The sequence below is a fragment of the Corythoichthys intestinalis genome, chromosome 9 (assembly GCF_030265065.1).
Source record: "Corythoichthys intestinalis isolate RoL2023-P3 chromosome 9, ASM3026506v1, whole genome shotgun sequence".
In the NCBI taxonomy this organism is placed as follows: domain Eukaryota; kingdom Metazoa; phylum Chordata; class Actinopteri; order Syngnathiformes; family Syngnathidae; genus Corythoichthys; species Corythoichthys intestinalis.
Window position 1 is genome coordinate 18,549,677 of NC_080403.1, and position 24,567 is coordinate 18,574,243.

At 38.0% G+C, this 24,567-nt stretch overlaps 2 protein-coding genes and 1 long non-coding RNA gene across 7 annotated transcripts in view; 2 read left to right on the forward strand and 1 right to left on the reverse strand.

Annotated features, from left to right (window-relative positions):
* The first annotated feature begins 2,289 nt into the window (after window positions 1-2,289).
* LOC130921598 (cytochrome c oxidase assembly protein COX14 homolog) lies at window positions 2,290-6,304 on the forward strand. Its single transcript, XM_057845676.1, has 2 exons — window positions 2,290-2,440; window positions 3,323-6,304. The coding sequence occupies exon 2, from the start codon at window positions 3,332-3,334 to the stop codon at window positions 3,506-3,508; it is 177 nt and encodes a 58-aa protein (XP_057701659.1). The 5' UTR covers window positions 2,290-2,440; window positions 3,323-3,331; the 3' UTR covers window positions 3,509-6,304.
* cers5 (ceramide synthase 5) overlaps window positions 3,946-24,567 on the reverse strand; it is a 39,917-nt gene continuing 19,295 nt past the window's right edge. For 3 of the 5 annotated variants that reach the window (XM_057845671.1, XM_057845670.1, XM_057845673.1), the window contains 5 exons: window positions 21,505-21,597; window positions 15,600-15,728; window positions 15,084-15,190; window positions 14,601-14,757; window positions 3,946-4,241 (listed from right to left, as the gene is read on the reverse strand). In XM_057845671.1, the coding sequence (XP_057701654.1) occupies window positions 4,101-4,241; window positions 14,601-14,757; window positions 15,084-15,190; window positions 15,600-15,728; window positions 21,505-21,597 (627 nt within the window). In that variant the 3' untranslated portion in view covers window positions 3,946-4,100. Of the gene's footprint in view, window positions 4,242-8,676; window positions 8,715-14,600; window positions 14,845-15,083; window positions 15,191-15,599; window positions 15,729-21,504; window positions 21,598-24,567 lie in introns of those variants that run through there. The other 2 variants (XM_057845672.1, XM_057845674.1) reach the window with 2 other exon arrangements.
* LOC130921599 (uncharacterized) lies at window positions 22,413-24,372 on the forward strand. The gene is made up of 3 exons (XR_009064378.1): window positions 22,413-23,002; window positions 23,904-23,976; window positions 24,129-24,372. It is a non-coding gene; the product is annotated as an uncharacterized LOC130921599 (long non-coding RNA).

Below are 24,567 nucleotides of genomic sequence, written 5' to 3' on the forward strand. Positions count from 1 at the left end.
TAAACCTTCATGATTAAATGTTTATTTTTCCTCCAGTGCAACCGGTAGAGAACGACGCACCACGTGACTACTCTTTTGTACGATGCTGCCTCAAGTTTTAACTTCATTACAGTATTAATGAATTAGAAGAATGTTTGTGTCATGTTTGTCCTCCTACACAAACCATATTAAAACAAAAAATTAGGGCTGCAGCTATCGAATATTTTACTAGTCGATTAATCGATGGACTAGTTAGTTCGAATAATCGAGTAATCGGATAAGGAACATGAAAAATAAAAATACCTGAGCTGAGCCTCAAACAGTATACATTTATTTTAAAAAAATGAGGATCTATGTAAAACCAAAGAACAATTGGCTAACTTACAGTTCATAGAAAAAGTCCACGAGCTTAAATGCTATAAAATGCAAAAAAAAATTTTTTTTTACAATGCTCTAAACAAATGGTTCAGACACATATTCCCACAAAAAACAGCTAACTATAGCTATAAACTAAATTATGAATGAATTAAAAAACATTAGCTCAAACAAAACCTTAGCTTACGTTGGTCTTAACAGGGAGCAGTTGGATTCTGCCATGTGAAAAGAGGCAGACCAGAGGGCAGTGTATCCACCCTAATCAATCAAACTAAATGCAAACACTTTCAAAATGAACCACTACAACGCCACTTTAATTAAACAAATACTCGAGGCAACAAAATTGAATTCGAATATTTTTTTCTAATCGAATACTCGAGTTAATCGATTAATCGTTGCAGCACTACAAAAAATATATTTCCCTTCCCCATCTTTTTCAATTTTCAAACATTTTTGAAAAAGCTCCAGGGAGCCATTAGGGCAGCTGCGGCTCTACAGCCACGGGTTGCTGACCCCCGCAAGTTTAGACTTTTTATTAAAAGAAATACTCCCAGAAAAAAAATTTCAGATAATTATCGTGACTTTACAGGGGTATCCAATACTTTTAATCAAATGAACACCATAGACATTGATGTTTACGTGTAGATTCGTACAAAAGCGTAGAAAACAGTTATTGAGATCAAGGGCGAAAGTTTGCACAGGGATGGTAGGGACGTAACACTACCAACTATTTAGGATGCTCAAATTGTCCCCACCAATTTTTAAGCAACCTTATTTGCATTTTATAATGACTTCAGTTATATAGGTCATTTAGATTAAGGATAGAATTGAACTTACCATTATTAAGTAAATTATTTTCATTATGTTCAGACTTACAATTACCCCTTTTGACCTGCTAAATGTGCCAGTCCGTTTTTTTCCCCTCAAACACACTTTTGATTGACTGATGAGTTATACAACATGTCGACAACATGCCGCCTCCTAAGCCCCCTTCGAATATGAGGAATAATCGACTGCTTTTTTTTCAGCCAGCAGCACCAGCAGCCACTGCAAGTAATGTAAAAAGACATCAATGTTGTGGAGGTGGGGAACATTCCACAAACTTTGCTACTGAAGATCTGAGTTGCATCAGAGTTAGCATAACATTAAGCTGCAAAACACAAGTAGGAAGCTCTTAGAGAGGTGTCCTCCTGTATGTGTTTTCTACTTTTAAAATTCATTAAACTGTGAGAAATGTAGTGCACTATGGTCTACCCCCTTCTTCCCAATTGTCATTTTTATTTATGTGGTCTTAAAGCAGCCCAAAGGAGCTTTTTCTTTTTTTGTTGAGTTTGGCTGTGCTTGTAGACAAAAGTAGTAGTGTTTTACCTGAAGGAAAGCTCCATTTTTATTTTTATTATTCCCTAACTAAGAAGCTTTTTGTTTATTTATTATTTATTGCATTCATGAAAAGTTAAGAGGTTATTAACAAGTTTGGTTTTATTGTATATGTTCATACATTTTTTGTGTGCAAATATTGCAATTTAAATTTGCAAATAAAATCCAGACATTTATTCTGGAAATTTTCAGAATGTTTCTTTAGTAGTTTTTGAAAACAAAGAGTTTAAATCGAACGATGTATCACTTGAACCAATATACAGGAAAGTTAGTATGAGTCAGTACAGATTATTTTGCATTCATCATTGAGCCTATCAATTAATTAAGTTCATCTTCGTGAGAAATGTAGCCCTGACCCCCCGTTCACCCAATCTGCTTGGTCTTATTGATGTCTCGTTCCCAGCAAAAAGTGTACATCCAAGTTATGCTGTTATATCGTCCCTACCAATGTTGAAACCGAATCAACGCCCTTGACATATTGTTCTGTAATAACGAGTTTCCGAAATGTCCCCGTGACATGAGGGCAGTACAGCATAAAATACGTTGGATGGCGCTGTCATTTGTTCTCAAAGGAAATGCAACGTAGAAGAAGAATGTTACCTTCTGGGTCTCCGTAACTTACGAAATTGTATGCTAGCGTTTCAGCTCATAGCGTTGACATTGAGCACCATAAACGGGACACTTACGGTTTGGAAAAAAAAAAAAGCAGGTAAGGTTTTGTTTTTTCAATATATAAAGTATTTGATGGAGGATATGAGTCGGCCTGTTAAATGAATTATCTTTGAAGCAATTGGGCGTTAGGTAGTTGAATTGACACATTGGAATTTGATTAGCTTGCATTGAAGCCAAGTCAGGTGTAAAACAGGTACTGTACATTCATTTAGTAGTGTCTATGAAATGTTGAGTTGAACTCTTTTAGTGCCATTGGAGACGATAGACGTCCAATTTTCCCCCCAAACACTTGTAATATTTCAATTGTGAATTTAATTCGTTTTTCACTAAGTCAATTCATTTTACACTATGAGGTTGGCAACGAATTTAAATGGATTGGACATCTGTCGCCATCAATGGCAGCCAGTGAGTTCAGCATCCATGGGTTGGCAGTTTTTTTTCTTAAGTGTGATACATTGAAAACAAAAATTCTGAAGCAGATCGGTGACATGTTTTTATTTATATGTTTTAATATATTTTGCGACGTCATCTCAGCAGTCTCTTTAATTTACCAGTTTGAAAAGTAATCACTGTATTTTAATAGTGTGATAGTGAGTTTTGATTTTTTTTATCTGAACATTTGTGAATTCACTTATTCAGAATTTGTGAGGAACAACTTTTGCTGAGAATCTCATTCGCTGTTTTTTTGTGCTCATGTTGAACAAGTACTTTATTTCAATAAAGTCAATTACCGTCTGTGATATGAGTATAAAGCCTTTATATTTTTCCAAAATGCTTGTCTATGAAATCTTTTTTTTTTCTATTTTTAAAAGTAAAGGAAACATTTGATCACAGTTTTCAGACAATAAGCAAGTAATCTTTTCCTCCCCCTTACGTTAGGTATAAATAAATTGAACTGCCCCTCTTCTCCATAAAACAGGCTGCTACCATGGTTACCGGCAAGCGCTTGGCTGACATGGGCTACCGAGCCTTTTCTGCCTCCATGATGCTGCTGACCGTTTACGGGGGCTACCTGTGCGCCATGCGGGGATACCGCTACATGCAGAGGCAAAAGGAACTCAAAATGGCTGCCGAGAACCAGGATCCGGAGTTGATCAAAGACTGATGGCAGGTCAGCAAAGACCTGGAAATACCCCTCTCTAACCCTCTCGGTGGGATGGTGTGATTTAAGGTTGAAGCATATTTCAGCAAGGAATAATAACTTTGGGCAATGCCCTTGTGTGACAAGACATTCATTTGGTTTAAGTAGCAGAGAGGAATGTACACAGATTAAATTCATTGGTCTGAAAATTATTGTCATGATATTGCGCTTCATCTCATCATGGTGACATGAAGAGCAATTTAATGTTCTTCCATTAGATGGCAGGAGACAACGCGTCTTATAGTCACGTGTAACAATTATACATTTGACACTTTTGACTGTAAATTCGAGAGTGAAAAAGAATTTTGTCATATGTTCATGGACTAAAGTTTGTGAAGCTCATTTTTTGACATTTTTGTTTGGTTGTGTTCCTTGGCTCAATAAAGGTTGGGAAACACAGCTTGGTAAGAACTGACAAATTTTCATTGGGGGATCAAACAAAATATAACAGTAAAAAGTAGCATGGAGTGGAGCGGTTTGTCCGTAAAACATAACAAAACTGGTCAAAAACGAACATGTGAGAGAAGTTTTTCAAATGTTTTTCAAAAAAATCGTGTCACGTGGGCGTCTCGTGCAATCTGCTTCTGACAGTGGTGGTGCAGTGTCCGTTGGTGCCATTTTCCACTTTGTGCGCAGGCGTTGTTGTCCACTCATCTTCAGAGCTGCTCTCTACGTCACTGCGTACATCGTTGCATACCTTGACAGAGAATGATTTTTTTTGTCAATTGGTAGGCGATTTTAAGATTGGGGGGGGTATGCAGATTTATGCAGCGGTTCATAACACTCAAAGTCAGGTAAACTGTGAAGCTAAACACGCATAACATAGAAAATTATACATACTATATCATATAGTTGGGCGACGATGGGATCCGGTACTAACACTCAGATTCTCCCGGAACCGTTCGAATTTTCACATTTTGATTCCATGTTTCGATGCCCTGACCATCGCTCGGAAAAAAATGGCTGCCGAACACCACGAAGAAGCGTGTGTTTGTGCATTGCAACTTGATTTCAACCATGGACACGGTGCGGCGGCGCTGAAAAGTTTGGCTCATCTACACAAAGAAAAATGACCAGTCAGCTCAATGCAACATTTCATGCAGAGCTGGCTGCACAGCCAATATGATTAAACACCTCTGGCTTCATGGAATACAAGTGCCGAGTAATGCATAGCGGAGTGCCGTGTATTTGACACGCTACGCCGGTCCTCTGACCAGTCAGAACCAGCTAAGTAAAACAATAAATTAGGTCTGCCTTCAAGCGGTAGATAATAAAGAATAAGTCATGTTTACGTCGGGCTAATGCAGCTATACAAGCAGCTAGGTACTTTATGTAGCGCGTTGCCGCCTCCGTTAAAATCAACAGTATTAAAATCATTTGTTTTGGAATTGCTTTTACAAATAAGGAAACCCCTATTATTTTGCCTCATCTACATCAAATTATACTAATGCTTCATCGTAGCTCCCAGCTAGCGTACATGTATATAAAGTGCGTAGCGGCTCACGGCTACCTTACTCCTATGTAATATTTGTGACTTTTTCCTCACTTTCTCATATTTATGCGTTCAAGCTTCATCTACACCCAGTGAACATGTGTTCTCCAATGCAGGAGACACTATCCGTCCAGAATGGAGATATGATCATTTCCCTCAACAAAAACTTTCAGATTTTATACTGTACCCGCTACTAATCTGGACTGGGATTTACAAGTTGTTTTTTGCTTGTTTCTTTGTTATTCTGTACCAGATGAGCCCATTAGTGAGAGTTCAATTAACATGTAAAAACGCCTGCAGCATAAAACACTAATACATGTAGATGTTTTCTCTGTGAGCTTTTGAAAAATAAAAGAGCACTCCTGTGGAAAGAAACTTCATCATATTCAAGTTAAAAGACTGATATTTATTTACAAGTTAAAAATAGCCCTATGAGAAATTGATAGTTAATTGAAAATTCACATAATTTAAAAAATAATCGAGAAGATAAGAAATTAGTACAGACTATGCATTTTTTATTTACCCTGCCTATTAAAAGAATCTGAATCAACAATTGTTTGGAAACTGAATCGAAATGTGGAATCGGAACCGGAACCTTTCAAATTCAAATGATGCCCAACCCTAAGATTCATGCACTAAAATACAAAACGTCATTTTCTGAGAGCCCGCTAGCTTAACGCTGATTTACAATGGAACACACCATTCACTCACTGATGAAAACTAGTATCGCTTTGAATTGGATATTCACACATGCACAAACGTCTCTAACAGTCATTGACATGACATATAACCACGCATAAACAAATGCTCTTTGGACGCTGGCAAATATTAAGCCTGAACGATATATCGTTTAAACATCGCCATCGCGATGTGTGCGTGCGCGATAGTCCCATTGCAAGCACGTGCGATAGTTTTTATTTTTTTTAATCCACATACGCCCTGCTTTCTGCTCTGTGCAGAGCCTCACACCCTCCCTCTACCAGCTCTTTGAAACTCACAGTCACTGCAGCACTTGCTTATTAAAGTTAATGATGCTGGTATCTTTGATCTGGCCAAAGAAGCGTACATCACAGCGCAGCAGCTGTCAATCATCGTTTAACTTGTTAAACAGTTTCTGCAAGGAAGCCACATTGGAATGAATCTGTGTGTGTGAAGTTTGAGACATTTAAATTAAATGCCAGAAGTGATCATGAGGAGTTTGTAATTTTTACATGTCCACCAAGAGTCACAGCTAAGGTAGAAGTACTTAATAAAGCCAAGCATTTTTCTACTACAGTACTTTATTCTTGTTCAAAAATGATTTGGTTGGACAGTTATGTTTAAAACTGATCATAATTATTACATTTTAAGTGCTTAAAACCATTTATTAATATATATATATATATATATATATATATTTTTTTTTTTTTAAATCATACTTTGGGGAAAAAGTGAGGGAAAAAAACATGCCTTATATGTATCTCTTTCCAATGCTAAATCTGAATAAATACATTGAGCACACACACAAAAAAATAAAAATTTGGGGGGCGGGGTGCACAACTTCGCAGTTTTTCACTTATCGCGGCGGGTTCTGGTCCCCATTGACCGCGAAAAACGAGGGATCACTGTACACTGGTCATTGTGAGTCATCCAAAGTCTTTCCAAACAGCTATTCAAGTCATCTAGTGAAAATTTCTTTAAAAACATATATACATATTTTTTTAATATCGCAATATAATATCACAAACCCCCCAAAAAATCGCAGCAATAGTTTTTTCCAATATCGTTCAGGCCTAATATATATGCAAGCAAAACATTTTTTTAAGAGCGGCAGCGAATACAGTACGGATGTCCCGATGTTTTGCAGAGACCGAGCAGGTCCCTATATTTTTAGACCAGTTAAACTAATGCAAAAACATTTTTTATATATGATACCTCATCAAGATTATTACACAAAGCTCTGTTACGATCATTCATTTCTAAAGGGCAGTAGTCTCACTCCGTGGCAGTGTTGTGTTTGGCAGCACTTTTAAAATTTGTCATTATTTAGTCCTTTCAAAATGTGCTCTTTGTCTAGTATTAATCGACTCAATTTTTCCATCTGTAAAATTCAAAAGTTTTAGTATAACTCAGTGGCAGTGTTGTGTTTGGCAGCCCTTTTAAAATGTGTCATATTTTAGTCCTTTCAAAATGTGCTCTTTGTCTAGTTTTAATCCACTCAATTCTTCATCTGTAAAATTCAAAAGTTTTAGTCCAAAAATAAAGGTTTCCAACAATTTCGAATGACCAGACAGACAAGCACATATTGTAGCGTCTACATGCACAACGCCATCTACGTAATGATAATATACACTCAGCAGTAAAAGATGTATTTTCAATTAAAGCCACCTAGAAGCCACGAACTGTATGTAAAAAAGTTTAGCTCGCCACGCTAAAGTTGATGCTAACGCTAATGCGAATTCTATAATAACGAGACGAATTATATTTAGTGTGTGATGATCACTCAGCACAGACCTTTAAAAGGCTTAAAGCAGCATTGCATATTTTCTTTTGTAAAGATTAAAAAAAAATCTTCAGGGTTCCCTTGGAAGTAACACCTTAAAAAGGGGTTAGCGTAGGGGTAACTTAGGGTAACTTCTCCGTGTTTCAGTTCTCCTCAAAAGTGTAATTTGTCCTAAATAAATAGACTGGGCGGAGGAGCCAAATAATTGACAACGCGAACAAGCAAGATTGAGCGTAGCCTAGCTTGAAACACATCCTAAACTTTGGAGAGTTTAGGATGAAGAAGAGAAGTCAGAAGGAGAAGGCAAGGAGAGTGAGGGAGGCGCGCAGCACATCTCACATGAGTGACACAGCCCAAACACTGCTACGATGAAAGCTGCTGTACTCCACGTACAATATGAAAATGTCACGGCCATTACATTTTCATCTCGTAATGTTCTAGTTTCCCAAGCCACATTTTTAGCTCGTCATCGTCACTAAGAAAATTGTTTGTTGACGAAATATTTTCCTTATCATCATTGTTGACGAAAACAACAATGCTCAGTGGACATACTTTTGCTTAGTGGTTTGATTTACAGCAGCCGAAAAGCGTGATCGTACAGAAAACACGCGACTTCTAGATCGGATCCAATCTTTTGACCAAATTCGATACTGTCCGATACTCCAAAAATAGCGGGTGTCGATATTGCGTATCGGATCGGGACATCTCTAGTAAGCAGTGCTGCTAATTTAGTTAATATTTACTTGATATGTGAATGAAACCTAACTACTGTATTATTTAGGTTATTGTTTTCAATGCAGATTCTTCAAAACTTAACGGGGAAAAAAAACAGAAAACTGGAAAAAGAATCTAGTTTCAACGGTGGGGGGGGGGGGTGCATGATTAATATTTTTCTTAGATTTCCTACTTATTGATATGTAATCTGACTTTTTTTCTGTCTTATCCAAAACAATAGAAAACCAAGCAAACAAAGAGCAAAGAATCGACACTGAACAATATGGGAAAAAAAAACAAATGGAGGACGTAGCGGGGAGAACTGACGGGCGATTCCTTATATTCGAGAAAGGGAAAACAAGGATGGAGGGGCGGGGACTCCAAGCTATGCTCATGTTGGTGGAAGAGCACAGTGTGAAACTGAGAGGGGTTATTCTGACTTACAGCGAGAAAGAAGAGTAAAGTCGTTGAAGGCGGGCAGGCTGAAAACAAAGAAGAAAAGACTGAGTCAAAGCACAAAAACAAAGAAAGATGGAGTCTGTCAGTCCACAGGAAGAATAAAATGGCTTCTGAAAGGACGGCGAGACGTGGGAATAAAATATAACTTGATTAGAACTTGGTGTTCTAGACCCCTATCTTTCTGGAATGAGAGGAGTGGCAAAATTAAACAAATGAAAATATAAAATTATATTTTGTCATTGACTTTTGCTTTTTGTCATTGAAAACCACACAGAAAAAACGGGTAATTTTTTTGCCTTTTTTATTTCGCTTGTGGTCTTTGCCTTTTGACCTCTGTGAGGTTGACCTTCCCCATCAGACGCAAATTTATGTAAAAATGATGACAAGTTTCGTTTGTGCTGCTATCGTTTTTAAGGGTGTGCCATCTCAGGCACCCCACGATTGAACCAGCCCCCCATTTTGATTAAAAATGGTGTCTATCGTTTATGCATAACTTGTGCTGGTTTGTGTTGTAAAGATTTTCGTTTGTGCTGCTATCGATATTCAGGGTGTGCCATCTTAGGCCACAATTCAATTTGATTACGATTCAGGGTACTTCGATTTGATTATTGAACGATGATCACAGTGTTGACGATGATCACGATTATTGATGCATCGTACATTACTAATTAATTAAGTAGCCAAACAAATTTATGTCCATTATTTATTTAAAATATCCTAATGTTTCAACAGGAACGATGGAAATATGTCCATACAACAAAACGCTGCCCTTAAAACTTTTTTTTTTTTAACAAACTGCAGAAACATTAACCATTTTAAATGCAGTACTTATTTCTCAACATGCCCATACAACACACAGCTGACCTTGAGATACTCTTTTTCACAAGAGGATGCAAAAACATTAGCTGTTTCAAAGGCATTAGTTATTTCTCTCAACAATACAATAAAATTTACATTTTCTGGAAACAAACAAAGTTCTTTTAACCAATATACTTTGTTTTCACAGATTTCTGTACTATTTCTCCTGTTTGTAGTAGCAGTGGGAAGTTGGAACCTCTTGTTACCTCACGATACGATACGATTTGCGATACAAAGCTCACGATAACAATGATCTGATGATATGGCGACACACAATTATTGATATATTGGTCAGGAAATCATTCTAGGATATTCTACAAACTAATAATAAACAGAAAAATAAGCTTCAGCTGTGAATTAGAATGAGTTTATCACAAGTAGACGTCCAATCCATTTGAACTGGGAGGGTGGCAGCGAATGAACATCCTCCCACTTCAAACGGATTGAACGTCTATGGCCGTCAGTGACAGCCAATGCCAGGCAATGAGGTAATTTTGGGCCATTTAAGGTCATTTGCCTGTTGATTTTCAGTAACTTCCTGTTGATTTGGAGGTATTTTATGGGTCACTTCCTGTTTATTTTGAGTTACAGAACAGGAAGTGACCTGGGAATCACCAAAATGAATAGGCAGTGACTCAGGGATGCATCTGGGCCGCGCCATTTACGCATTTTGACAGCCACTGGCGCAACTTTGTAACTCCACTGTGCCGGCACCGGCGCAAGTCTATTACGATTGGCGCATATTGCTACATGATCTGCGCCACATATGACATACTTCTGTTAAAATAGCTAAAGAAATTTAGTTAAACAGCAATTGAAAACTGTTCGTTTTCCTTCAGAGGTTTTAACTTTCATCTTCTGCCATCTTGCCTTACCGATATCTAGCCATAATCACCTTGCATTTGTTTCGGTGCGTTCCAAAGTCGTGGTAGAGGCTATCTCGAGCTTTTCCGTAATCCGCCGGAAACTTCCGAAAGAGATAATCGAATATTCATTTACCCATGGTACATTGCAGTATTTACGTCGAACATGGCGGATGGTTGATACTGTATATGGAGTGTGAGAACAGGAGTAAAATTCTAAAAGACATTAAAAACAAGCAGCAAACACACATTCTCATTTTTTAAGAAACAATCGAATAAGTCTGCGGAGGGTAGTGACAATTCATTGCAGCAAACTGCTGTTAATGATTTGAATTTAGTGGATAATGGGAATGATTCGAAAGCAGACGAAACTTTGGATAGTGAAACGTTGCCGCCACCAGAGAAATGCATGAAAACTGACAATATGGATAATTTTGATGAAGAAAACGAACCTATTACGAACTTTGGTGATAATGACAATGGTGATACGAAAAAATATTATCACGTCTTTCAGAAAAAGTGGCTGAAGAAATACACGTGGCTAAGGTATGACGCAAGTGAAAACCTCATGTTTTGCAATCTCTGCATATCGCAAAACAAAAGAAATAAAATGACGAGTGGATGCAACAACTGGCGAACTAGTACACTTACAAGGCATATAAACCACAGGTGAGTAAAACGTTAATTAGGTAGATGACTCGATGTATAACACAAATCAAATTTTGTTCAGAGATTCGTATATTGTGTTGAAATATCAATAATTCTTATTATTTTGATCACATTATTAAAATATCACAAACTATATTTTAACAAGGTAAAAAATTAATAATAATGAATTATTATTTATTAATAATAATATATTAATAATAATTAAAAATTAATAAATAATAAAGTTAATAAAAATAATAAATAATAATAATATATAATAATATTAATATATTAATAATAACATAAGTCTTTTCTCTTTGTCTTCTCTGTAATACCGTAGAATATCAAAATAGCACAGGATTGATTGTGTAGTAACTAGGGCTGTCAAAATTATCGCGTTAACGGGCGTTAATTTTTTAAATAAATCACGTTAAAATATTTGACGCAATTACCGCACATGTCCCGCTCAGACAGTATTCTGCCTTTTGGTAAGTTTTACAGCAAGGCTTTTTGTGCTGTCTAAGACAGCGAACTCTTGTGGTTGCTTTGCGACATGGTTTATTGCTTTCTTGCCAGTTCAATATGGCTGCACGACGTCTCGGGCTAACGCCTACGTTTTAATGTTGTGCTTATATGATCCTTGGACAACATTTGTCCGTAAGTATGGTTGTTGTAAAGAATGTACATATTATGTTAGTAAGCGAAATGTTATATTTTTTGCATGAGACGCTTTTTGTTTATGTTTAGTGAACCTGTATAGCGTGCTAAGCTAACGTTGTTGCTAATGCAATGCTTGTGTACTTTTTTTTTGTAGTTTTACGACGGTCTAAAGAGGACAATGGTTTGAGGCCATTTTATTAATAAATCAGATGAAAAAGGAAGAAGTCTGATTATTAAGGCGTCGTTCACTAGCTGTCTAGCTTTGGAAAAAGTAGACGCTTCGGAGTGAGGACAGCATAGACAGATTTAAATGACAGTAGAGTGAAATGCCCACTACAGTCCTTATGTACCGTATGTTGAATGTATATATCCATCTTGTGTCTTATCTTTCCATTCCAACAATTTATTTTACAGAATATATACAGTACTGTGCAACTGTCCATGATCCTAATAAATTTAATAGTTAAAAAAATATAAATACAGTACTGTGCAAAAGTTTTAGGCAGGTGTCCTGCCTAAAACTTTTGCACAGTACTGTATATAATTTACAGAAAAATATGGCATATTTTATAGATGGTTTGAATTGCGATTAATTGCGATTAATTACGATGAACTAATTTTTAAGCTGTGATTAACTCGATTAAAAATTTTAATCGTTTGACAGCCCTAGTAGTAACTAAAGAAAATTGAAAATGTTTACGTATGCATAAATTCTTTGACTTGAATTAAAATTGTTTGTTGATATAGTAGAAAAATAGATTTTACTCAAATAATGGTTTTTCATTTGCAATTTAGAAATATCATGCTCCAATCAATGTATTTTGGTTTATTTCAATCAGTTTTGTATACTTTGGCAATCTAGTTAAATCGGGCCCCATCAATTTTAGAATTTGGCCCCCTTTTCAGACAAAGGGGGGCCAACTGGCCCCTTTTTTTTAATTTCCCAGATGCATCCCTGGTGACTCAAACTCAACAGGAAATGACCTATAAATGCCCTGAAAACCGGACAGGATGACCGTGAATGCTCCAGTTTAAGACACTATTATGATGGAAGATTTTGTTAGCAACTTGTTTTTTTTGGTTTTTTTTTTTTAAACAGTGACACCTTTTTAAAACGATATCTCGATTCTTGGCAGGAGCATATCGATAAGCTTTTGGGATACAAAGTATCCAAATATATCGATATTTTGTCACACCCCTAGTTTGTAGTGTTACCGCTGTACTTAATCCTGGTTTTAAACGTTCTGCATCCAGAGTAACTTATGTACACAACCAAACAACGCACAACTTGACATAGAAATACATGTAAGCGAAGTTGCTTGTTAGCATAGCGCTCGGCGCTAACTGTTAACATCTCAAAAACAACAACAATAAAGGCTAAACAATACAAGAGGGTTTGTGTACTCACCTCTGATAGACTGACACAGGACTTAGCATAACACTAGGGACTTCTTCCAATTAGCACAACTTGAACATACTGTTGGACAACTGAAAGACAAGGAGCAACTGTCTCTTTTCCCCTCTCGCTCTAAAAAATAACTTGCGCACAGAACTGCGACTGCCGGTTACTGTAATCTGATTACTTGCTTCAGTAATGAGTAATCTAACGCGTTCATTTTTCCAAGCCAGTAATCCGATTAAAGTTAGTTTCCCTAGTGCCTGTGCGTTACCACTTTGTTTTTGCCTCATAATGTATGTAGAATGAAAAATACTGTAGTCATGTACGAAGAGCATTTGTCATCGGGGGGGGGCAGGATATATACCGCAAATGGATGCTTTTGCTCACTGGAAATACAGCCATTACTTTACATTTCTGTCCAGTAAAGATGACAAAAATATCTCCGTACGTTGCAAACTTTACGCTGGCTGAAAATGACTGTCGGTCACTAAATCAACAAAGAAGCAATTGGAATTACAGTACAACGCGACAAAACTCGAAACAGCCTAACAGGTAACAAGACAGCCAGCACTTCTACAGTTTGTAACCAGCCTTTATGCACATTTTATTGTCAGTGTTTGTAACCATAGGCGGAGTTTTACTTTTGTGGGGCTGGGGGTAAAGCATGTTGATGACAAACAAAAGTCAAAGTTTGGACACAGCTAAACATTTTTATGTTTTATATATTTTTACTACTATTATAAATCCTCTCTGAATACATCAAAACTATGAACGAGCATGTGGAATGGCCAAAAAAGTGAAATAACTGAAAACAGGTTTTATATTCTACATTCTTCAAAGTATCCACCTTTGAGGTGTCGCCAAACTTTTGGCCAATACTGTATATATACATATACAGTGGGGAGAACAAGTATTTGATACACTACCAATGGGAAAACCATTGGCAGTGTATCAAATACTTGTTCTCCCCACTGTATATAAAACTGTTCAAGCTCAGTTGTTGTTGGTTGCGTTTGAAAGCTGAGGTTTACAGAAATTCTAAGTATCCATCTTGCCTCCACAGGTGTAGTTTTGGCTTAGCAAAGCAAAAGCTACTGTCTTAGGTGCTAGTCAAATGATCTGCTCGAAAAATGATTTTGACCCATTATGAAATACGTTGTAGGATTCTTGTTCATTTAATTAATTTTTGTTGTTTGTTTTATTGTTTTATTATAACGGAACCGCAATGGTGCAATTCTTTCGTTTGTGTTGGAAAATGTTTTGGTCGTCCTGCTATCGTTTTATAGATCTTGAAATATTAATTTCAAGTGATGGCGTTACTTGCAGCCCTATTGTCACGGCTGACAGCGCGTACCTCTCTCAATAACAGGTAAAAGTCGATGACAAAATATAGTTTTATATTTTTATTTATTCATTTATTTCTCTAGTCACTCATTTTTTTTTTAATTTTGGCACTCCTGTGATTATATATTTGGACCCACCTTGCCCTTCATAATGGCTTTGATGGCGATGCGTGCGATGAGGTATGACCACATGATGTGCAGAACCTGGAGCACCAGCAGGAGAACGTTGAACAGCCACCACGAGGGGAACGGACCCACGATCAGCCAGCTCTCGAACATGGTGGTGTTGAAGACCCTGGGACGGATGTTACCATGAGCTTGGCTTTTCTCCAGGTAAACCGTGAACTCTTAATTCTCCATCTATCGTAATTCCATCTTGAAACTGAAATAAACACCGTTTCAAATTGACTGACAGGCGATTTTCATCTCCACCCGTATTCGTGGTATTCATTTCTCCTACGAGCAGGGAGACTGACACTTAATCCCCAAGATCACATTACATTGGACAGGGTCATCCATTTCAATTGGGAGTCAGCTCTACGGAACTAGTGCGTTAGAAAGAAAGAAGACCCAGCGCAAATACTACAAATGAAATCTCCTGGCAGAAATGTTGTGACTCACCAAAAAGGAAAGACGATGAGGCGGGTGACGAAGAAGGTCACGCTGAATACCATGAAAAGGACATCGCAGAGACGCTGATACTTGGCATATTTGGCCATTTTGCCTGCCTGAGGACAAATAAAGTAACATACTCCTGCGTCTCATTTCTGTCATTTGTTAAATGTTAGCCGCACAGCTGAAATCAGACGCTTCTGAGTGTCAGAGCACGCTCGGTGTGAATAAACTCCCACCTCAGAAACCTTCACGTCATCAATTTTACTCTGAAGTTGTTTCATTGTTATTTTCTAAACAAAACATGATAAGCATTGAGAAAACAGGCAAAATTTCTTGATACGCCTGTTTTCGAGCACCTTTTACTGTTTATCACCTGATCATTAAAATACCCAGACTGGCAGGGTGGTAACGCCAATTTTCCCGCAATAAGGAAAATCTCACTTCTTCAAGTTTAGACCAAAGCGCCTGATTTCACTGAAATGGCTCACAAATATCAACGAGCCGCTGTTACGTGTCCCCGACCTCCAGCCAGATGTCAGAGGCGTCGTGCAAACACATGACCAGGGTGCCCACCCGCACCATGTTGGTGGCATAGGAGAAACTGATCAAGCCCACCGTCGCTAGGTGATGAACAAACATGGCCAGGAAGTCCTGCATCAAAAATCAGAAGATACTCTTTTAGAAAGATCATATCACCCTCAGCCTTGAAAGGTGGAAAAGCGCTATATACAGGGGTGCACATAAGTGGTCCGCATGCGCGCATGCGTACTGGACGTAGACGAACGCGCTGGCCCTCAACGGCTTAGATACGCTTTTGCGTACCGATGGCTGACCACTGTATTTGCGGCGGACACGAGAAAATAACTTCTCAAAATGTCGAAGAGGCAGGCCACACTGAGTAATTACTTCCGTGTTCCCCCACCCCCGTCAAAAGACAGACAGACGACAGAGACGTCACCGGAGCTACCGAAAAAAAGGACTTTTGCTGAAAAGTGGCTACAGGATGTACCATGGCTAGAAGCAAATGATGATGAAACTATCGATGTCAAACAGGACCCCACTCACCCTATGGAAAAGTGGCGGAATAAAGGTAATGAACAGCGAAATGCACTGACAAACGTGTTTTTGCTCGCATTTTACAAAGCTAAACATGCACGTTCAATGAGGTCTTATGAGGAGGATATCCCACTTTTAAAAAGGCTTGGAGTTAATGTGTGAGCCGCATAATGCCCTTTATTTTGAATTGGTGCTTCTTATTTCTTTACATTTCACTTCAAAGTAATGGCAATTTTGTTGTGCCAGTTGATTTTAATCAAGCATTAATTGTTAATATAATTAATTAAAGTTAATTGGCTCTAAGTGAAGCTTGTCATAAATTTATCGCATCGGGCGGGTCGGCTCTCAAGCTCAATGAGGACCAAGTCACATCTCCAGGTCCTCCTCAGAGAACCTGGGCAAAAAAATTATGTGCACCCCTGGCCATATAAGTATAACACCATTTCCCATTTCCCGTCTTTCCACAGTGAAAGGCCGGAACCCCGGGATTGAACACTTGATCTCATAACAGTGAGGCAGATGTGCTTACCACTCATTCCAATTCAGGGTATAAACGGGGTCTTAAAAGGTCTTAAAGTTTTCAATTCAATAATTTTATTTTGGGGCACTAAAATGTCTAAAATTCGACTAAAATCTCATAAAAGGTCTTCAATCTAATTTGGAAAGGTCTTAAAAATTTATTGATCAATTTTTGAGGACTGTATAACGTACACTGCTGGCCAAAAGTATTGGCACCCCTGCAATTCTGTCAGATAATGCTCAATTTCTCCCAGAAAATGATTGCAATTACAAATGCTTTGGTAGTAATATCTTCATTTATTTTGCTTGCAATGAAAAAACACAAAAGAGAATGAAAAAAAAAAAAGAAATCATTATTTTATACCTACAAAAGTCCAAAAATAATCCGGACAAAAGTATTGGCACTCTTTGAAAAATCATGTGATGCTTCTCTAATTTGTGTAATTAAAAGCACCTTTTACATACTTGTGGCACATAACAGGTGGTGGCAATAACCAAATCACACTTGCCACCGGTTAACATGGATTAAAGTTGACTCAACCTCTGTCTTTGTGTGTACCACATTGAGCATGGAGAAATGAAAGAAGACCAAATAACTGTCTTAGGACTTGAGAAGCAAAATTGTGAGGAAGCATGGGCTTCAAGTCCATCTCCAAAGACCTGAATGTTCCTGTGTCTACCGTGCGCAGTGTCATCAATAAGTCTAAAGCCCATAACACCGTGGCTAACTTCCCTAATTGTGGACGGAAAAGAAAAATTGACAAGAGATTTCAACGAAAGATTGTGCGATGATAGATAAAGAACCTCAAATAACATCCAAATAAGTTCAAGCTGTCCTTCAGTCTGAGGGTACAACAGTGTCAATCCCCACCTCTGACCCAGAGACATAAAAAGCCAGGCAGAGACCTGGAGCAGTAGGTCAAAGAAGAATGGTCTAAAATTCCATCAGAGCATTGGAAGAAACTCATTGATGGATACCGGAAGCGGTTGTTCGCAGTTATTTTGTCTAAAAGTTGTGCTGCCAAGTATTAGGCTGAGGGTGCCAATACTTTTGTCCGGCCCATTTTTGGAGTTTTGTGTAAAATGTAATGATTTAATTATTTTTTTTTATATTTTTTCCATTCCCTTTTTTGTTTTTTCATTGCAAGCAAAATAAATGAAGATATTACTACCAAAGCATTTGTAATTGCAATCATTTTCTGGGAGAAATTGAGCATTATCTGACAGAATTGCAGGGGTGCCAATACTTTTGGCCAGCAGTGTAACTCCAAAGTGGGCCTACCTGTGCTGCCTGGTCAGAATTTATCGAACACAAGCAGGTTTTGCTGTGCGTGCGCAGTTTCGTGTTGACAGCTTAGGTAGCATAGACATAGCGGAGAAAACTTAACACAACTGATTACATGCATAAGTGCAAATTTAATGATTTCTGGCTTGAGAACGTACTGTTCAGCGCATGGTTGAAACCGGTGGAAACTCGTAGGACGCACATTGCACTTTGCGCAAAAAAAATGTCATACTTGGAATATTGGGTATCAAGGCATTGGAATTAGGGATGTGCGCGACTAGTTGTTTAATTGTCAAACCGCCTACTCATTTATTAAATGTGTTGCATTCTACTAGTCGGTTAAACGCAGCATGAAGTGTCATGCATCTTGGTTTTCGTGCCTCTGCCTCTCTGTAAACAGGCTGAGCAGCCAGGGAGAGAACCCCCCACCACCACCACCACACCCACACATACACATTAGTGCTGCAACTATTAATCGGTTAACTTAAGTAACTCCATTAGGGAAAAACAGCTTCAGATAAAAATTTAGCTGTTTTTAGGATTCATTTAATTAGAGTGATGTTGTAATGGTTTGTTTAAATATCTATAATATTTAGTACATGTTTTGACCTACAGAGGGCGCCATGTTTTTATACCTGCAATGGACTCTCGTGGCAATGACGTAGATTGTCACTTGACAAATACAGCAATTCTTTCTTCGGGCAAGACATCCAACACATGCATGCACATGCACATTGGTGAAAAGCGACAAGTACTTATTATTTGTGTTTTTATTGTCTTTTAATACCTTTTTACCTTTTTGTCTCAAAATATGTTTTGCACATGTTTACCTCTCATACTTTAAAAGCATTGTGTTTTCTTGTGGTAGCTTTAAAGCAGATTGTTGATCTCTTCACCACATTAGTCACGTAGCATATTTAAACCAACTTATTTGATATTACTACGTTTATTTTCTTAAGGCATCTTCAGTATTTAGTTCTGTATGTATGGAGGTAGATTTGTGTCTTTATTATTCAATCCAAAAAAAAGTTGCTTCAATCAAATAAAAAGTTGCTTCAATCAAAATATATATTTTCAATCGAAGAAAACGTCACTTCAATCCAAAAAAATGTGTTTGAATGCAAAAATAAATTTGAAACTCAAAAAACAATATTTGAAAAATTTTTCTTTGAATTTTTTTAAATTTTTTTATTTAGGCCGGTTTTTTTGTTTTTTATTAAAACACCATTTTGATTGAAGTGATGTAATTTTGAGTTTGGACCACATTTTGGCTAGGACATTTGTGTCTTTATTATTCAATCAAAAAATAAGTAGCTTCAAACAAAAAAATAAATATTTTCAAAAGAAAAATCACTTCACTCAAAAATTTTTAAAAAATTCAATCGTAGACAAAAAGGTTTGAATGTGAAAAAATTTGAGACTCAGAAATTCACATTGGAACACTTTATTTTTCATTCAAACAGTTTTCTTTGATTGAAGCAATCCTTTTTGTGTTTGAGCCATATTAGAGGTAAGCCATTTGTGTCCAAATCATTCAATCGCAATAAAAGTTGTTTTAATCAAAAAACTATTTTTAATCAAAGAAAAAAATCATTTGCAAAAATATATATTTTTTGAAAATATATTTTTTTCATTTGAAATATATGTATTTTTTATTGAAGTGTCACTTTTTTTTTGAAAAGCAAAAGGTTTTAAACTCTTTTTTTTTTTTTTTTTTTTTTTCCCCAAAGTGGAAAAAGTTTTGAACACACTTTTTTTTTTTTAAGTGGAAAAAGTTTTGAAGGCACTTTTTTTTCGATTGAATCATTTTGACACAAAGATTCAACTTCAACGCTAATTCCGGTGTGTTTGAGTGGCAGGTGATTACGCCAATGGCATAAAAGTATGAAGCAAGAATAATGGCCACCAGGGCTCCATCCAGCCATCGGAGTCCCCTGGAGTCCAAGCCGAATATAGGGCACCGGTACGGGGGTGTGACATCGGCATTTCACCGGAGTACACACGACGGTACGTTGCCCTGTCGCGGCACACTGGTCGGACCCCGATATCACCCCCCAGGCGTGGAGGCCGGCTGTCGAGTGGACGGCCCGCGAATGACACGACACTCATTCAAAGTTGATGTGACGGGGCTCCCGGCGTGGACGCCGGCGACTCGCCGGTAGTCCACTCGCTTACTGGGCAGGCTAGTGTCGGGCCACTCGCCGACCACTCCTGTACCGGCGCGTCGCGGACACTCCGATTGGAACCAATTGCCAACCGTCATGTCAGGGCAGCGGGTGAAGTTTGCCGTGTTGAATCACATTAAGCAGCAGGGCACCGTACTCTTGCATTCAAACACATGTTTTTTGATTGAAGAGACGTTTTCTTCGATTGAAAATATATATTTTGATTGAAGCAACTTTTTATTTGATTGAAACAACTTTTTTTTTGTGGATTGAATAATAAAGACACAAATCTACCTCCATATGTATGCATCTAAACAAAAAAGCTAAAAGGGCATGGTAGTCAAATTCGTCTCTTGTAGCGTGTTTCGCCATTGCAACACATTTTGGCAGAACACCTTTTTTTTCCCTACTTGTCTTTTCTCATCCTGTCTTTCCTTTTCATTTTGCTTTTGCTGCTCGTTCTGTGGAATACCGACATTGCTGTCATGCTCATTAATATTCCTCTCGGGTTCAAATTGAAAGGGTTGAACAGATGACATGTTTATGTCGCTAGCGTCATACTCTGGAAGCTCGGCAGCGTAATCTTGTGACGTCAACAACAATGGCGACCTACTAGTTAAACTAATTTTACAAATTGTATAAAAACAAAAACATCAAGAGGGGTTTCAATATCAAATTATTTTAAATCATAATAACCTTTATCTTTTAAGTATTACAAGTCTATCTGTCCGTGGATCCCTTTAAATTCAGCCAACCATTCTGTTGCACTTTTTGCCTCCACACTAGACTGAGCTAGTCACAAAACAGTGCCTCTCCATTATTTCCTATCAATGTTTGAAACGGCAAGAATTTCATTATTTTGTTATATGATTTTCTATTACTATTAATCTTTCTAGATGTCCAAGTTATTTAAACAGAGATGACTCGCTGCGAATGCTATCATTCAATGCCATTGATGGCACCAGACCTCCTATCCATTTTGTCTGGTAGGGGGTGAATGAACTCCTTCCATTCGAAATGGATTGGATGTCTAGTGCCGTCAATGGCAGCCTTTGAGCTACAGGGTAAATCCGACAACACCTATTAAACGACCTTCAACGTGATGGCCTTTTGTAGTGGATTTGTACAAATTTTGTGGGTTTTGTTCTTGTTTGTCTTTCGCATTTGGCTTTTTTGCTAACAAACATTTGAGTCCGTGTTTGTGTCCCTCTACAACTCTGCTGCTGTCCTGTGGAATTTGCGTCCTTCAGTCATACAGGCCTTTAGTCACATGAGGGAGGGTGCCTGTGACTGGCACTCCCGCCCACCCATTTGTCAGGAAAACAAAAACATGTGACCCTCTAAGATTCTTGATGTGGTTCGAGTGGATTTTAACCAAAAGTGCATGTCGTGTACATCTCACCTTCCTTCGAATGTCAGTAAACTGGGATAATATAAGAGACCAGTAGAAGGCCAGCTCCGTCATGTAGTAGCGGTAAAGAGGAGGCGTCAACACCTTCAGGGAAAGAAAGAAAAAAGACGTTTGACTCAATTGCGATTAACGGAGATAGACACCATAATTAGCCCTAGTATCGACATCAGTGGTTCTTAACCTGGGTTTGATCGAACCCCAGGGGTTCGGTGAGTAAGTCTAAGGGGTTCGGTGAAGGTAAAGAAACGCAGAGCCCTATTTTCGTACGCTGATTACATCTAGGCAAAGTGGCTTTTTAAACCAGGTTTTAGACTGGTTGGCTACCAATTTAGAGGGTTAATCCATTTCTTTTAACTGCTAGTCCACGCTCTGATGGGAGGAGGAACTGGTTTGCTCAGTGGAAGGTTGACTCGTACTTGGAATGAGGGAATACAACACACCAAGAGGCAGTGTGGTCTCAAATTTTTATCTGTTTCTAAAACATGCTGTCAAAATGAGAAGAGTTTTCAATGGGAATTTGCTAAATTATTAGCTTGCTATCTAAGATAGATTGGTTTTTGAATTTGGAAAGTTATCTAATTCCAAAGGGTTCAGTGAATCCACATGTGAAACTTGCTGGGTTCGGTACCTTTAGCAAGGTTAAGAACCACTGATCTACAGTAAATAATGCAGTCTTAAATGAAATATTTATGACAAGAACATGTCTACAGTTGGTGAAATAAATAAATATCTGGCTGATAGGGTGGCTTATTTTTCCAAGATCAACCACTGGCGGAATTACAAATAAAACAACAATATAATAGGATAACTGTTATGTTCACTGTTTGATTTATGATCTTTGTTACTTGTGATTTTGCACCAGCTAGTGGCCAAAAAGTATTCGTAGAAGAATAAGGACAGGAAGTGGATGAGTTTCCTAAAGCAACCTGGCAGCTCCTTTCCCTTTTCTTGTTGCGTTCCTTGGTCGATCATAGTCTGTAAGTAAGCTCTTGGACATGAAGTGAATGTCATCTACATTGAGGTAATGTAGTTTGCGTTGACTTATAATGTTATTCAATACACCATATAGATGCTAACCGCTAGCGCTAAGCTAACGAGGACGGTATTTGCCATTTGCTAACATTAGCTGTTATTGCTAATCACCGCACGTCATTTATTCTTGTTTTTACTGTGCCTTACCAGTCTGTACTTTTTGTTTTTACTTGCCTCTTAAAAGGAACCTCGGACATAGACTTGTAGGCTCTAATAAGCCACAATTGTTCTGTTTTACTAAAATTTTATTATAAACACATAAAATATTGGCATTGATTTAAAAATATATAATATTTAGTACATGTTTTGACCTACGGAGGGCGCATGTTTTAAGCGTGCAATGGACGCTCGGGGTGATGACGTAGATTGTCACTGTCACTCGACGAATACTACCGGGTTACGGCAATTCTTTCTACGTGGCGAGATGTCCGACACATGCACTCATCGGTTAAAAGCGGTGAGTATTTACTATTTGTGTTTTTATCGGGTCTTTTAATACCTTTTCATTGTCTCAAAGTACTTTTTGCATGTGTTCCCCTCTCATACGTTAAAGCATTGTGTTTCCTTGTGGTAGTTTTAAAGTACATTGTTGATCTGTTGACCACATTAGTCAAGTAGCATATTTAAACCACCCTTATTTGATATTACTACATTTAAGTATTTTCTGTCAGTTCATTGTTGATCTTTTGACCACATTAGTCAAGTCGCATATTTAAACCACCCTTATTTGATATTACTAAATTTAAGTATTTTCTGTCTGTATGTATGTGAACAAAACAAGCTGAAAGCGCACGGTAGTACTTTGAGTGTCAAATTCGCCTCTTGTAGCAGCTTTCGCCGGTGCAGCACATTTTGGCAGAACACCCCCCCCCCCCCAACTCTTGTCTCGTCTCATCCCGGCTTTCCAGTTCATTTTGCTTTTGCTGCTCGTTTTGTGAAATATCGACCGTTCCTCTTGGGTTCAAATTGAAAGGGTCGAACAGATAACATGATTACAGTGGGGAGAACAAATATTTGATACACTGCCAATGGGTTTTCCCATTGACTGTGTATCAAATACTTGTTTTCCCCACTGTATGTCACTAGTCATACTCTGGAAGCCCGGCAGCATAACCATATGACGTCACCGCCCTGCGACATAAAAAACAATGCCTACCTACTAGCAAAACTAATTTTACAAGTTGTATAAGAACGAAAACATTAAGAGAGGTTTCAATATCAAATTATTTTAACTCATAATAACATTTACCTCTTAAAAACTACAAGTCTTTCTACCTTTGTATCACTTTAATGTTCAATAAATGTTCAGTAGTCTTGAAAGCATGACGGTCCTGTCTGATTCATTCATTCATCATAAGCTCCTGAGACCCTGCGGCCATCTGATGACCGAGCCAATCAGAAAGAGGCAGAAGCTGCAGATGTGACCAGGAAGTAAGTATCTGCTCGAACACAAAGCTGAAGGGCAAATCATTTCTTGTAGATACGTAGGTTTCGGATGTTTGTCGGAAATACATTTAAACTAAAAGTGTCACACTAAAAAGAAGACCAAAAAAAAGTAATGAAAATGTTTTTTTTTTTGACAGGAAACAATGTTTTAGCTCTTCCGTGAACCAAACGTCAATAGTGGCTTGGACTGGTCGCTGTCGAGCCAATCAGGGAAAAGAAGCAGGAGCTGCAGACTTGACTAGGAAAGGACTATCTGCTTGAATACTATGGCGGAATGCAAAGCGGTTCTTGTAGTTTAGTCACTTTCCCAAGTTTTGTCAGAAATACACTTAATTTCCTCTTTTAAAGAGGAGCAAAGAATGTCACAAAAACAATTTTTTTGACGGGAAATTATGTTTTCGCGAGTGTGACGAGAACCGCCGTCGTCCGATCAGCAGCCATATATTTTTGAGCGTTCCTCCCATTAAAAAGGTTTCAGTTGGATCTATCCAGTTGATATGTGTAAGATATTCGGAACAATCAATCTGGTGTGGCAGATAAAATGTTTGGAGTTCTATCGATCCATTCAATTTAGAA